We start from the raw sequence: 16,451 nt of genomic DNA on the forward strand, positions 1-16,451 counted from the left end.
AGTTTCGTCCAGCAGCAGGAGGCCAGGCTTGTGTCTGTGGCAGCAGCATCCATTTTGTGATGCTGGGGCTCTGTTTAACTTTAACCGGGAAAAGCAGTAACATACATGTCAAAGTGTCAAAGTTTTATTTGCATAATTGGTTAAAATTATTACAAAATTCGCATAATAAAATAGCGATACAACATGGATTAAAACTACTAGAGTTATAAACTCTCTGCATCTTTTAAAATTGGGGTCAAAACGTGAAAGATCATCATGTTAAAAACGTTTCTGATAACCCACCAACCTGGTGATCCCCCTTTTCAATTTGTCCAAGGCGATTTCTTACTTCAGCCAGGAATTTAACGCCGCAGCATGCCAGGATTATGGAGGAACCTCCAAGCCAGCTTGTAACGGCGTGTCTACAAGAGCGTATGTTTAGTGCATTAAAAATAGGTTTCAATAACAGTCGTCTCTGTCCTATCAGAGCAGGACAAACACAAAGAAAGTGGGCAAGGGTTTCAGTTTTATACCCACAGAGGCGACATTGCTCCTTCTTGTCGGAGGGTTTCGAGGACGGTAATAAGTCTTTTGAAACATGCATCCCCATCCGATAATCAATAAAAGCCTTTTTTAAATGGCCACTAAAGTGAGATAATAGGTAAGCGAGTGGTTTTGAGTTTGTATACGAGTTGATGATAGTCCAGCCATGCCGACGTTTTGCCAATGTCTCTTTATCCTCCAAAAAGGATTTCCTTTTTACTGCCGCATTGGCTAATTTGCTTAGGCTTGCTTTATCTGTCCCTAATTTCCAGACGGATTCCAGCTCCAGCTTTTCCACACATAGTTTCAGGTACTTTCCCCAAGGGTTCGGGTGTGCAGTATCCGCCCATTTTTTGATTTCCTCCCAGCTCAGCAAGTCCAATGTGTCTGGGTCTGCGGATCGAAGTTTGTAACAGAGTTTCACAAAGCCGCACATGCTCCGGAAGTTCTGGTTTTGCAGTCCAAATTCAAGCCTGACTTGTGAAGCTGAGGCGGATTTTGGCAGGTTGAAGACCGTTTTATAAATTTTCGTCTGTAGTTCATTTAAAAGATTGGCCTCCTTGCCACACCACGTCGCCAGGCCATAAGCTAGGGTAGGCATGATCTGCGCTGCCATTACTTTTAGTAGATGGTTATAATTTGGGCAATCCATTTTTACTTTTAAGGAACGATACGCAAAAATTAAAGATTGTGCTTTTGCTTGTAGGGCGGTTTTATGGTCCTTGTGGTTAACACCTTTTGATATTATTATTCCCAGATACTTGTAATTCCTTTCTTCTTTCACTGTTGCCCCTTGAGCCATCCATTTGTACCGTAACTTGTGCGCGTCTACCAGACGGACCACTTTAGTTTTTTCTTTATTTAATTCTAGGCTTTCCTGTTCTAAGTACGATGTTAATTTATTTATAGCTCTTTGTAAGCCGATTGGTGTTTTGCTCAGCAATAAAATATCATCAGCATATTGTAGGTAGTATATTGGGTTGTTAGCTAGAGATGGTGAATGGCTATCTGCCGATTCCAGCGCGCTTGAGAGGTCGGAGAGAAGAAGGTTAAAGAGGGTGGGGGCTAATACACAGCCCTGTTTTAGGCCTTGATGTGTCGGGATGCTCCTGGTTGTATTGCCCCCGTTTCCCAGTTTCACTCTTGCCCAAGTATGGTGATGAAGGGCTTTGATGGCTATTAAGAGTTGATGTGGCAACCCCCAGCTTTTTAATTTCATCCATAAGCGCTCTCTATTCACCCGATCAAAAGCTGACTTGATGTCTATGAAACAGGCGTACAAGCGGCATCCCTTTGCAACTGCTTGATCCATTAGGATGGACAGGCAAGTTAAATTTGTTGTTTTTCCCATTCCTTGCCTGAAACCTGTTTGAAATTTGGGCATTATCTTTGTTTCTGCTATCCAGGCTTGTAGTTCTCGTAGAATTTAGGAAGCATAGAGCTTAGCCTCTACGTCTATTAATGATATCAGTCTGAAATTCCTGGGGTTACGATGATCGCCATGCTTAAATATGGGGTGGATGATACTGCCTTTCCAGGATGCGGGTAACTCTCCTTGTTTGTATATTTGGTTGAACAGGGGCGTTAGGATCTCAGACCACAGGTCCGGGTCATGCTTAAAGATCGCATTTGGCAGCCCGTTTGGCCCTGCAGCTCCTTCTGACTTTAATCTTGATATTATCATCCATAGTTCATCTTTGGTGGTTAAGTCGTCAAGCTCTGTTGGCCCCTTCTGAACTTTTTCCTGCTCAAGAGCTCTTTTTTCTTTGTACTCAGCTCCTTTTAGTTCCTCCGCATTTTCCTGTGATGCCCCGGAACCATTAACGGGGCCAGAATCTGTGTTACAGTATAGAATTTGCACATGTCTGGTCCAGGTTTCTGCTCCAACCCCAACTTCCTGTTGGAGTTTTGCCCCTTGATTTAAATCGTTTATAATACCCCAAAAGTCCCGGCTGTTTGATTGTTTGCCCGCGGTTAGCAGTTTGTTCCAGATGGCTTCTTTATGCGAGTACTTTGCGGCCCTCAGTGCCTTCCTATAGATGCGCCTGGCTCCATTCAAATTAAATTTGTTTGTCACGGCCCCCAACATTTTTTGCCTTGCGAGTGCTCGAACTTCCTTGGCGACTTTTCTTTTTTTTGTTCTTAGGTCCATGTTGAACCAAGGCTCCTTCTTGATTTTGCGAAAACCCTGGTTCCCTGACCTTGCTGGGAACTTTTGCTGAAGGACCTGAATCGTTTGCTCCCAGTTAGAGACTAGCTCCACCTCTTTTTGGGTCCCAAGGTTGGCCATTTGGTCCTTAACGGTGTCCGTGATTTTGCCCAACCCGTCACCACGCCATTTTAGTTTTCTTAAGTTGTACTTTGATGCATGGTGGAGAAGGGAGGTCATGGTTGGAGCCTTACTTAGTACGATATTTAGTCTTATTATTTGGGGGAAATGATCACTTTCTACTCGGTGTTCGATGCTGAATGATTCGATGCTGGGAATTAACTCGTCACTTACTATGGAGTAGTCAATTGTTGAATGGACCTTACCGCTCAGATAGGTGACGGCTGCCGGCCTATCCCCTTTTGTGTTGCCGTTCAGGATTGACAGTCCGTATTCTTTTAGGCTTGATACTAGCCTTTTTCCGCCAATATTTGCGGTCGACTTCGCCTTCATCTTGTTTTGGACAATGAGGGCATTATTGAAGTCCCCGGAAATAACCATTGGGCATTGTGAGTGGGTTCTTTGCATTGCCTTGATCAGTGACAGCAAAGTTGCGTATTTTTCTTTTTGTGTCTTTCTGTCGGGATGGATATAGACATTAAATATTAATATTTTCCATGGATCAAACCCCGATAGTGGGGCTTCAGTGATTCTAATCACTTGGGCCCAGTTCAGACCCACGTCCAACTCTTCTGATGCCCAATTATATTTATGGGTTACATATATTGATAATCCACCACAGGGGTGCCCATGTGTTGAATTGCGTTCTGCAGATATATGGTGTTCTGTAAAACCTGGGATTGAAGTCGGTTGTAGTTTCCATGACTCCTGGATCAAGATTATATCTTGTCGTAAGAAAAAGGATAGTGTTTCGTGATCATGAGCCATTTCTCGAAAGCCATGCATGTTCCACGAGCAAAGTGAAACATTTGATTTCTTTGTTGTACTCTGGGAGAGCATCTTGTTCCACGTGGTCCCAGAGAGGTTTGGCTCTGGGTTAGGTAGTTTTATTACTCAAGACATTGGGTATCCAGGACCAATCCATTCTATCTGCGTGGTGGAGACCAGTTGTTTTGCGACTTGCACTTGATGACACTAGCGAGGCGGATTGGGCGCCACGTAGACAGGTGGTGTGTTGACCTCTTATCTCTTGCCCCTTGTTCAGGTCACCTGTCCTAATTTGTAAAGGATAGGGATATCTTGGGCGCTTGTGTCGCATAATGGAGATACCCCATGATTCAAACTGAGGTCTTGCAGAGTATATTTTTTCTACGAGGACCTTTGAGGCCCATGTTGTAACTGTTTCCTCAATGGCCGCGTTGTTTAAGTTTTGTTGAAATTCAATGGAGTAAAGGTCATGAGAAGAAATTTCTTGTAAAGCTGGTATTTCCTTAAATAATCTTAACAGATTACCTCGGTTTAGAATGTCCTGTGTCCCCCTGGTTGAATATTCGGGAATAAAAATTAGTTTTAAGTCAAATGTCTCCAGATGTTGACTTAGCTCCTTATGTATTAAGCCTGCTTTGCGTGATGACGAGTTGTGGAGTTGAATACTTCCGCAAGGGGGGTGTGTCTCTTGTAGTGCTTCATCTTTCTGTACTCCCTCAATTGTATATGTTTTTTCATGTAATGGAGCTGTGTTGGTTAACTTAGTTAGTGCCGAACTTGGAACCCTTGGCATTAGCGAACATTTACGATCCTTTTCAAAAACTGTTATTCGCACGGGGGTTGGCACAGATTTTGTTTTTGGTGCTACTGCTTGACCCTGAATTTCGTTTACGCTTTTTTCAAACGTTGAGGGTAATTGTTTCTCAATAATAATTTTTGTACCATGGTTTAAAGCCTCTCTGCAAATGCCTTTTGTGCCCATACTGGGCCTTATTTATGAAGGCCTTGCGCCACCGGTGCGTGTCTTTTTCCCATTTTAAAAGTCACGTAAAAGTCGCGCAAGACCTTCATAAATAAGGCCCACTGTTTTTTCCCAGGGCTGATTTCCATTCGTTTCGCTCACATCCTCCATTTTCAACCGCTTGCGTGAACCTCATATTATCCCGGCCAGGCTCTTGCACTTTTAGTCGCTGGACCGATCTTATATCCATTTGACTGTTTGCACCTATCAATGGGGATGGACACGAGTTGGCTCCTGTTCTAGGGCCTTCGACCCTTGAAGTACTCGATGAGTTTGCCTTCTCAGATGGCTCTGCAAGAAACTCCTCACCCGCAGGCGCCTCGTTCAATAATTTAGGTTTATTTTCCTGAGAGATGCTGGTTTTGAAAATTGGAAACATTTTATCTGGATCTGCGTTTGGTTGGTTTTTATACTTGAGCCTAGCCTTCCTTGCCCTTTTCTTTTGCCTCTTTGTTGGTTTATCTTCAGTAAAGGATTGTTGGATAAATTGTGTTTCGTCAGTTTCCGAGACTAGTTTTCCTTTACCAGTTTCATTTGATGTTTGGTCTTGATCCATTGTTCGTTTACATCTTGTGGGACCGTTAATATACATCGTCTTTACTATATAAGGTTTCTCCGGGGTTGGTTTTGCTTCTATCACCTGACTGCGCGATTGTTTTACCTCCCCTAAAATGTCCATCAAGATGGCCGGGAGGCTTGCTAGCTTTTCGATTATGCTTCCGCATCCACAGTTGCACTGTTGTTTCCTCGAGCTGGTGTTGGCCTCCAATTTCCCCTGGGTTGTTAATAGGGATGTTAAGGAGTCCAGTTTAGCATTTATGCCCGAAATGTGCCCAGCCACTAACGTGATGAGGTCAATCTGGACTTCCATTTTGTTGGATTGGTAGTTCAATACCCTTATTGCCTGCTCTAAAGTGCTTAACAGGGATTGAGTCCATGACGTGGAGGGTTCGACTTTTTGGATTATGCTTGGGTCCTTGGGCTCTGAGTCCAGCGTGCTCCCCGATGAAATTGTAATTGGTACGGGATGGTTGAAATGAGACTGGTTCATCTGCATAATGATACTATCGTTTATGGATACTTTTTGTTGGTCTCTTTTTAGTTCTGGGCAGCGAGGGGTTGAGACCAGCATACCCGGACTCAGATGTCGATTAGCAAAACCATATTCTGTTCGTGGTCCTCTCCCTTGTGAGTCGATGTACTTCATGATTCTTTCAGAGAGTTCCTCGAGTTGAGAATCGTTTGATAGGAAAAGGGGCTTTAACCATGGGTCCCCTTCTTGTACAGATGAAGTAGATACGTTTTTGTGACCTAAATTACCCTCCTTGGCGCTCTTAGGTTCCTTAGTGTGGACACTGGCTTCGACGAGCTCCATGATTGTTGCACTTGTACTCTGACTTGGCCGGGTGTCCTTTACGAGGCGGTTATCTATGGTGTCCTTTATGGCTCTACCTCCCTTGGTTTCGTTTGTGGCTACGGGAGTGTTGGAACAGTGCACCTGGGCGGTTACTAACTCCAGTTTGCCTTGGAGAGGGGAACCTGAACAAGATGGAAACGGTAGAGCTCTGGTTCAGTGCTCGTCGTGTTCTGCAAGCCGTTTGCCAGTGGGGAGGGTACATTCAATGGCGCAATGGGGCTTGGCAGCTTGCCAGCCTCGGCTGTTGGTGCGTAGATCGCTGCCATTGGGTCCTTTAAATAGAAGAATTTTAAGAGACCGGTTTTCCGTCTGGAGTCTGATGTTAGATCGGGGGTTGGGGCTGATACCAACCTCTCCCTGAGGTTTGATTCGGTCCCTGTTTCCATTGATGATTTAACTTCCGTAATAAGCTTCCTTGATTTTTTGTTTTTTTTTTACTTTCTGTGAGTTGGCGCATCTTCCCCGATCTCATTTCCCCAGACGGGGCCTTGCGCTCCTCTTTGCCCTACGTCGGAATCTGATCCTTTGAAAAGGTTTTTTTTTTGCTTGTTTATTTGTTTACTCTTGTCTCAAAGTTGGTGAATGTAAGACCTGCCACTTGCTGACAGTCGTTTATGAGGCCATCCGCTCTCTCGCACTTATGTTATCCTTTTCGATGGATCTAATTTGTGACAGGGGCAGTGGCCGTGGCCGAAGGATGTCTGCGGTGCGTACTGCAGCACTACTGCTGCTGCTGCCACCGTTCCCTCTGCCCCCCCTGCCACTACCTCCTCTCCCGGTTCTGCTGCCCCCGCTACCTCTTTTGTTGTGGCTTCTGCTTTGGCTTTGGCGTTGTCCGGCCACAGATGGCTCTCAGGTTCCCCGGCTTTATTTGAGGTTAACTTTGGCAAAGACGGGCGTAGGGTGGGGCGGGAATTTTCATAAATTTAAATGAATGCAGACCAAGTGTGTCTCAAAGTTGGTGAATGTAAGACCTGCCACTTGCTGACAGTCGTTTATGAGGCCATCCGCTCTCTCGCACTTATGTTATCCTTTTCGATGGATCTAATTTGTGACAGGGGCAGTGGCCGTGGCCGAAGGATGTCTGCGGTGCGTACTGCAGCACTACTGCTGCTGCTGCCACCGTTCCCTCTGCCCCCCCTGCCACTACCTCCTCTCCCGGTTCTGCTGCCCCCGCTACCTCTTTTGTTGTGGCTTCTGCACAGATGGCTCTCAGGTTCCCCGGCTTTATTTGAGGTTAACTTTGGCAAAGACGGGCGTAGGGTGGGGCGGGAATTTTCATAAATTTAAATGAATGCAGACCAAGTGTGAACGAAAAACGAATGTATTCACTAACTCCATCGCTGTCTCCTGTCTCCTGACTCCTTGCTCCTGGCGGGCATTCAGGTGCCCCGGGGTGGTGCGGCGCAGCGCTGGTATGCTTGCGTCACCTCCGCTCACTGCTGCCTCCCGTGGCCGTCTCCTTTATGCGGCTGCATTGCCGGTGCCGGGCACTCTGCACACAGCTTATGGCTGGTCCCGCTTTGGCAGCTGCTCGCCTTGCCCGGCAGCTCCGCAGCACAGCGTCAGCCCAGCCCGGGCCCCTGTTGTGGTCCTGGTCCCCGTCGCTCGCTGATAGCTGGTGCTCACCCTGCCCAGCCTGACGACTTGACTCAAAGCGACGGCACGGCAGTACCCTGCACCGGCCCTGGCCCGGGACACAGAGAAAAGGTGGGGGCGATAGAAGCACTCCTGCAGCACTCCTGCGGCGGCACACCAGCAGCAGCGCCTCCCGGCTCCCAGCACTGCACCGGCCCGATACACGAGAGAAAAGGTGAGCGTGGTGGAAGTGCTCCTGCAGCGGCACACTCGCAGCTCCCAGCTCTCCCGCACTGCCCCTACCGTGCCGAGCCCTGCGGACTCCTCTGCTGACCGCTAACTGCTTTTCCGAGCGGCTGCCGTGGGCCTGGTTCCTAATTACAAGTTACAGGAGGCTCTTTCGGCTCCGTGGCTCCGTTGCTTTTTTCGTTTTTTGTCCGCACAGCACAGCTCTCGCTCTCGCTTCCTGTCACGTGACCACTCCCAAGGACGTGTTTTGCCTCTAGAAGGGTGGAATGCTACCTCCGCCGACAGAATTGGCGGGGGAGGGTAGTATTCCAAAGTGTTTGACACCTTACAGGACATGTTATGGGGTGACCATAGAAAGCAGATCCTACTCTCCTACAGCCTCCATTTGGCAAGCTGTTATAAGAGCTGGTGTTGACAATAAATTGCTGTGCTGAGCACCGGAAACCACCTGCTAAAATTAAATGCTGAATACATATTTGCGTACAAAAATAATATGCCAAACCAAAATATAGTTAAGACACGCATTTCATGAACCTGTGAATATCATCCAGATCCTCTCTTACAATGAGGGCAGAGATCAGTGTTACAACAATTCAATTTATACAGCCACCTGAAAATATAATAACATTTAAAGTGGATTGTAGAATATGTTAATTTCAAAGCAGGGTTCTGGAGAGCTTTATGAATCATTCTAATAGAGCTTTGAATAGCTCTCTAAGGGACATCTGAGAAATGAATCACAGACCATATTGCAGTGTTATTAGAAATTATTTAACAGAATTTGGAGTGATATATCAGGTAATGTGAAATTCCACAACTTAATGTAGACATCCCATTGTAGGATAAATCTGCCCTGTCTGTAATTTTTAATGATTCTTATTGAGGGGTCTGGATATTAGGTAACATTGGGGTTGATTTAGAGTTTGATGGAGCAACTGCGACAGAGTACCCTCTCCACCAAAATAAAGATTCACCCGTCTGATTTACAGATGGCAAACCTTGACTCCTCAGACCATCCGATGGAGTAATGGCCATCAGAGGCTTGGCCCCTTGACTGTCTGCCTGATTTAGAGAGGCAGTCAAATTGTCAGTTTTCACTGTCAGTCACTTCTAGATAAAGCCTGGCAGTTAGGGTCGGTGAAAATAGCAAAATGACCCCTACTCCATGAGAGACAACTCCCATACAAAAACATATTACAAGTTTGGCAGATGTTATGGTGGGGTTGATGGTACCATCCATGAAACTTTTAATACATTGACAGTAACAGCATCCAGCAGTTCGCGCCAATGTTAAGAGATGTCCGCTGGTCAAGTGAACATCTCTAAATTTGGAGTTCGGTTGCTCTGTCAAGGCAATGGAGTATATTACTGTTTGCATTTTACTCTGTTGCCCTGATGCAGTAAATAATGTACTCTGGAGTCTAAATCAGACCCATGGTCTCTTTTCTCCTTCTATAGCCTCCATGTGAATTGAAGTCATTTGCACATCTGCAAAAGGGAATTAGATTTTCCTGATTAAAAAATATATATATCTTTAGTTTCAGCATTGCTTAATTTGAGTCTGTGGTTTACGTTGCTCGGCACCAGAATTTTACTGTCAACACTGACACTTATGACAGTCTGCACTGTTTATCTAAATTCGAGGTTAAACAGAACAACAGTTGTGCAACGTATTGACATAGCCAATATTCCGAACTATTGGCTATGTCAATGAATGTTTTTAAATTTAGACCGTAACTGCCGTTTTGTTCTTATTAATAGACCAATCACACGTTCAAAATATGAAATATTGCTTTTTAGTTGCCTCCAAAAGAGGTGGACTTGCATGTAAAAAGCATTGGTATTATGTTAGTGAAAATGTCTCCTAACTACATTGTGTCAATCACACAGGTTCTGGGCAAGTCTTTGAAGGCCTTTACGCAGGACAGAGATGCCGATGCCAACAACGGACATCTGCGTTCATTCATCCACAAAAGTACACCCGTCTTGAAATCTTTCCAAAAGGAATCAATTGTCAGAGAGTGGAGGTCATGTAAGTACCCAGTTGCCAGCAAGATTGTTGCAGGTAGGCATTTCAATGCCCGCTACACTCTTTCCGATGAAAGGTGCTTAGTTGCAGAGGTTCGGTTTCACTGCAGTTTACAGCCACTGAACCACACTACACATGGTGAAATAGAAATGTGGTTAGAATTCGTCCTTATTAATGTGTAACGTGCGAAAGGCAGACAGCCACACACACAGAATGTAAACAATGCATTATTTGAATGAAATACTTTGCATAATTCGAACAGGTGAAAGCTAAGGAAAGTGCTTCTTCCGTTGACTTCCCATCCTGTGAAATGTTGAGCTGGATGTCTTCTTGCCGTGGGACTTCGTGCCATTTCTGTGAGCCCTCCCTCTCAGAATACAAATACGTTATCTGAAGATGTAAAAGTCCACATTTGTAAAGCGCACAATCACCCGTAAGGGTCTCTAGGCGCTGGGGGCCGTCGGGAAGATTAAGCGAGCTATTGCCCAGAGTCACATGGTGCTGGGCTAACCTGACGCCGGAGCCGGGGATCGAACCGTGGTCCCCAGATTCCAGCGTCAGTCGCCCTGGCCGCGGCGCCACAGTAATGCTCTGAAGATGTAAAAGTCCACATTTGTAAAGCGCACAATCACCCGTAAGGGTCTCTAGGCGCTGGGGGCCGTCGGGAAGATTAAGCGAGCTATTGCCCAGAGTCACATGGTGCTGGGCTAACCTGCCGCCGGAGCCGGGGATCGAACCGTGGTCCCCTGATTCCAGCGTCAGTCGCCCTGGCCGCGGCGCCACAGTAATGCTCTTTGCGATCTAACCTTGAAATGGAATAGCTCATTTCTTGAATCTTTTTTAAAAGGTACTCATTTTCCAAAAGGAAACAGTGATGTGATAGCTACTGTGATACAAAGAAGAAGGGGCTATTGCTCAAATACAATCTTGCTGGAAAGAAAAGTTCTTAAATAGTGCGCTGACGTATAGAAACAAGGGTCCCATCAGAAGTTGGCTGCAATTCGGCATGATATTCTCCCCCAGAAGTACTATTACAACGGGCATCAACAATTTCCTAGTTTGTGTGTGTGTGTATGTGTGTGTGGGGGGGGGGGGGGGGGGTGTAGCCTCCATTTCCCCCTCACGCTTTCTCCACACCTATCTACCCTAAGCTGTACCTGCATGACAACATATTAGCAGCCATTTTAGCTTTATTGTTTAGCATTCTATTATGCTTGATAGCCATTGTAAAACAAAGTAAAAATAGCAAAATAAAGCACGCATATGCTTAAACATTGATGCACATTGCTTGGCTGATGCTGGGCCATTAGGTAACGTGTAAAAAAACGTAGTAATTGAAAGCAGGCCGGAAAGGGTTGGGGATCAATGTATGAGCCAGGTGTGGGAGGTTAGTACATTAGTAAATGAAGGGCGTGAGGTGGAAGACTTAGGGTGCGCTACTTTTAAGTATGTGGGACTTACTTAATGGTGTTTCCATCTTCGAAATGCCAACGGATGGAACGGTTAATGAAGGCCAGTCTCCTTAGCCTATGCCTAAAGACAGCTGAATCACTGTAGCCAATGGCTGAAAGGAGCTTTCTAAAAGTCCCTTTCTGTGTGTGTTGCTTTGTGTTTGCTTTGCACTGTGTGTTGTTTGACAGCAAATGCTCTCATCAGATCACGACATTTGTCTCTAGATGATAACCAAAACATGAAAGTGTATGCTTGACTTCTACAAGTGGCGGAATCTTTAGTTGGCCGTTCCAACTGAGAACTACTACAACATGCTAAGGCATTCTGTAACCGCTGGGCCTGGGCCTTCCCTCTTTTGTGCGAAGCCAGAAATCACAGTAACATATTTAAATATAATCGTTAGCAGAAGAAAGACACGCGAGAGCTAATGTATGCGGAAGGTGGCATGGGAGGGGAGTGAGTGACTTGCGTTGGGTTGTGTGATGCTGCCCTATCTTCCATCATAGAGCAGGTCTCGCATTCTCGGCTCCTCCGCATCTGGCAGTGTCTACAGCTGTCCAGCACCTCTGGAAGTGCCTTTACTTCACATGACGCTTTATATTAGTATCTGCATTTCTGAGAGAAGAGTGCTGGTAAATAAATATATTCCCCCTGGGAGGGTGTCTGATTCCCTGGTTGGATCCATTTTCTCTTTTATCCATAAAATCAATATCTCAGAAGAATGCACAATGATATTGATGGTGGGAGAGTTTAATGCAAAAATCTCCAACTGTTCCTTCTTTGTCTATCGTAACCAAGAACTGGAGGATGTGGACTATCCATGTTGCCAAATACCATTAGGTCAGATAAACGAAGATTGCATTTTTTGACTGCTTGAGAATGAATGATTTTGTTATTTTAAATGGGAGATTCCCAGAGGATTCCCCAGCCTCCCTTACTTTTCACGCCTCTCGGGGGCATTAGCTTAGTCACTTATTGACTACATGGTAGTATCTTACCCATTTTTGATGCCTGCTCCCAATTTAAGGTACTGGGGACAAACTTGAGTTATTTTGAAGCTCAAGTCTTTAGAGCCCTGGAATTCTCTAGACGATACTATCTAATGTATATTGAAACAAATGGGCGAATCTTTTGGTCGAATAAAATAATTATATGCCTAGGGAGCCTGGTTGAAAAGGTGAGCTGTAGTCCTATACAGGAAAATCCCATTTTGTCATATGAAAACAATCTTCTCCTATTTAGATCCTGTGGCAAGAAAAATCAGGCTAGAGGAACTAAGCAACCCACGGTTAGTTCAGGGGTGGTAAAACTGTTAAATCAGGAGATAATTGCCCTAGTAAGGGAACAATTTAAGCAATCCTCTCTGATCAAAGTGAACTTAGTAGTATAAAGCAGATAAGAAAGAGAACTAAGGCTTCAGAATGAATGGACTCCAACTGGATCAAACTAAGAGAGGTCACTTGGTCTAGTGATTTGTGCAAATACTGGGCCCAAATAACCAAATATTGTGGCAGTAGAGTTAAGGCAAAAGCCATTTTAATATCTGATACAGAATGGACCCAATACATCTCACAGTTATATGCTCCGAATACAATGGCCATGTCCAATTATGAGGCATCTAAGGAGATCCATGTGGTGAATGAGGACAGTTCCCCTTCTTGTAAAGAAATAAAGAGCTTTATTAAAGGGTCAAGGCACTCAGGAGCAATGGGCCTTGAGGATTTTCCAATAGATATAATTAAACAAGATAGCTCCGCATGGGCTCAATCCCTCTGCCCGGTATTTTTGTATTGCTACACATATGGGATTGCTACATATTCTTGGACAGGAAGTATAGTGGCTCCATTATATAACAAACATTAGCATAGCCAATAGGCCTCGCTTTTGGGACCTTATGTGTTTATCCTGAAGTTTTGACTATGTTGGAATTGGAATTGGAAGTGGATTTGTAAAGCGCGTGGCTACCCAGGGGCGTCCCAGTGCTGAGCTCATGGAATTTGCTAGGGAACGGATGTGACCTAGGGGAAGAGCCAGGTTTTCATAGGTTGGTTTCCCTGCGAATGTTGAGGGGGAGGGAGTTCCAGAGCTAGGAGGCATTGTAAGAAAAGAGGCGTCCTCCTGACCGCGCCTTCTTGATTCTGGGGATGTTTGCCAGGAAGAGGTGGTCTGATCGTAGCTTCCTGTTGGCTTTGTATGGTTTGATCAGGGCTCTCAGGATTGGAGGACCCTTATCCTGGAGAATTTTATGTGTTATGCAGAGGGATTTTAAATTAATTCTCTCTTGGATTGGGAGCCAAAGTAGGGAGCTTAGGGCAGGTTTGGCAGAGCATCGATTTTTTTTGCCTGTTAGCAGCCTGGTTGCCGAATTCTGGACGAGTTGGAGTTTGTTTATGACTGATTTCGGGGCGCCAAGATAGAGGGCGTTTCCGTAATCCAGTCTGGAGAGGATGAGACCCTGAATGAGGAGTTTTCTGGAATGGGGAGTGGGATAAAAGGACGAGGATTTTTTGTGTGGTGCGCAGGAGACTAAAGCATATTCCAGCGGTTTTCGTAGCTTGGGTTTGGAAAGTGAGGTCCTGATCGAGCCAGTCACCCAGGCTTTTTATTTCTTTTTTTGGGGAGGGAGTTGGCCCCATGCAAATTGGCCACATGGGTTTGGGGGAGAATTTAGCTTGATTGCCTAGCACTAGGATCTCTGATTTGTCTCTGTTTAGTTTGAGGAGGGATTTGCTCATCCAACGGGAGATTTCTTTGAGACAGGAGCATAGATTTTCCGGGGAGCGGTCTGTCTGGTTTAGGGAGATGAGTTGGGTGTCGTCTGCATACGTGACCAGATTGATGCCAAAAGGGGCTAAAATTTCCTCCAGTGGGGACATATACACATTGAAAAGTGTAGGGCTTAACAATGAGCCCTGGGGCACCCCGTATTGGAGCGGAATAGCTCTGGATCGAATGTTGCCTTCGGAGACCTGAAAGGTTCTATTTTCTAAAAATGATTTGAGCCAGGATAGGGCCGACCCTGTAACTCCTATTCTGCTTAGACGGTGGAGAAGGATACGGTGATCCACCGTATCAAAAGCTGCACTTAAGTCCAGGAGGATCACTGCTGCAGATCCGCCTGAGTCCAAGATCATTCTCGCCTCTTCTACAGCTGCCATCAGGGCAGTGTCCGTGCCCTGGCCAGGCCGAAAACCTGTCTGCAAGCGGTGTATTAGTCCATTAGATTCAAGGAAGGCGGAGAGCTGTTGGTTAACGAATTTCTCCGCTACCTTGCTGATTCCAGGTAGTGAGGAGATGGGCCGGTAGTTGCCCAACTCTAGGGGAACCAGATGGGGTTTCTTTAGCAGCGCTCTTACTGTGGCTCTTTTCCAGTTGGGGGAACAGTACCCTGTTCTAGGGAGGCGTTAATTAAGTTAGTGATGGAGGAGGTGATGGTGGGTGTCACTAGTTTCAGGATATTAAAAGGTGTGGGGTCGAGGGGGGAGCCACTTTTAATTGATTTTAAGATGAGGGGGAGCATCTCCACTGCGAGGGGGGAGAAAGAGTCTAGGTGGGGGACATTATTTGCGGGAACTGGGGGGTGGTGTTCTGGTCGGTATTCGGTAACTGGGAGGGTTTTTAGGATATTTTGAATTTTGGTGGTGAAAAATTCTGCCAGTTCGTTGCATCTGTGGCCAGAGGGGTCAGTGACGGGAGTGGGTCTGGGACTTTTAGAAGTTTTTTAACAATACAGAATGTTTCCCTAGAGGAGTTGGCGGAGGCTTGAATTTTTTCTTCGAAGAAAGCCGCCTGGGTTGTTTTAAGGGTAGCTTTGTAGGACCTGATGGCTGCTCTGTATTCTACTTTTTTATTATTGGCCCAGTCCTTTCTCCATTCACGTTCTAATTTTTTGCATTGTTTTTTCATGTCGCAGAGTTCTGGAGTGAACCAAAGAGATTTGAAGGTTCCATTTTTTTGGGTAAGATTTTTCTTGGCAGTACTTGATCCAATGAGTTTTCTATCCAAGTTGAAAATTGCTTGCCTGCTAACAATGGGTCTGGTTCGAATGTGGGGATGGTTGACTTCGAGTTCGCGTCTACAATCATCGGGGAGTAGTTTTGACCAAGTACGTTCTGGGAAGCAAGGAGATGGCCTGTGGGGGGCTCAATAATGGTTTGCCAGGTGAATGGTACTAGGAAGTGGTCTGACCATGGGATGGGTAGGGGCTCACTAGTTTTTAATTCAGTGATGTTTGAGAAGATAAGGTCTAGTAGATTGCCTTTTGCGTGTGTGGCTTGAAGACTTTTTAGGTGAAGATGATAGGTAGCCAAGTCAAGGGTTAGGTCACCTACCACTTTGTCCAATGGGTCATCTAAATGGAGGTTTAGGTCTCCCAGTACATTAACGTTGGAAGAGGAGCAGGCCCGTGAGATGATGGCTTCCATCAGTGAGCTGCAGAATTGTCCCTGTGCTCCCGGTGGGCGGTACAGGAGAATGCCCGAAAATGATTTTGAAAGGGAGAGTTGAATAATAAAGTGGGCGTTCTCACAGTCAAGGATCGGGCTATGTAGTATGCGGCAGGAGAGGTGGCTTTTATAGCTAATTGCAATTCCACAACCCTTACCACATACTCTGTCGAGGCGCTGGATGAGGTATCCTGGGGGGAGGGCTTGAACAACATCCAGCTCAGAGCATGGGGATAACCATGTCTCTGTCAGGAACAGAACAGCTGGCTCTGTGTCTTGAAGAAGCATGGAGATTTCCAAGGAGTGTTTAGGCAGGGACCTGCAGTTCAGCAGGGCCATGCTGATTGGGGGCTCGATGGGGGATGGGAGTGTCTTTGGTGACAGAGTATATGAGCAGTGGGTGCAATAGCTTTGTCGTCCCTCCATGGAGAATGAGTGGAGGCATGATGTGTTTGTAGTCTGTCTGAGTTGAATTAGTGTCTCCCGGGTATATATTCTAGGGCCTGAGGGGAGGGGGGCAGAGATTCCTGGCCCTGGGCCCGTTCTGGTGAGGACGGGCGCAGACGGGCTTGCCTTTGGCCCGCTGAGCGCGTCCGCTGCTCGAACAGAATGGTATTGTTCTTTTATAGTAGGGCAGAGCA

General features: G+C 45.9%; 1 protein-coding gene across 1 annotated transcript in view; it reads left to right on the forward strand.

Moving 5' to 3' along the window:
• The window catches only part of LOC147727858 (interleukin-8-like), a 161,864-nt gene that overhangs the window by 30,686 nt on the left and 114,727 nt on the right, over positions 1–16,451 (forward strand). The window contains exon 2 of the mRNA XM_086963190.1: positions 9,775–9,916. Within this exon, the coding sequence (XP_086819316.1) occupies positions 9,775–9,916 (142 nt within the window). The remainder of the gene's footprint in view (positions 1–9,774; positions 9,917–16,451) is intronic.

The sequence above is a fragment of the Lissotriton vulgaris genome, chromosome 3_1, assembly GCF_964263255.1.
Source record: "Lissotriton vulgaris chromosome 3_1, aLisVul1.2, whole genome shotgun sequence".
NCBI classification, from domain to species: Eukaryota; Metazoa; Chordata; class Amphibia; order Caudata; family Salamandridae; genus Lissotriton; species Lissotriton vulgaris.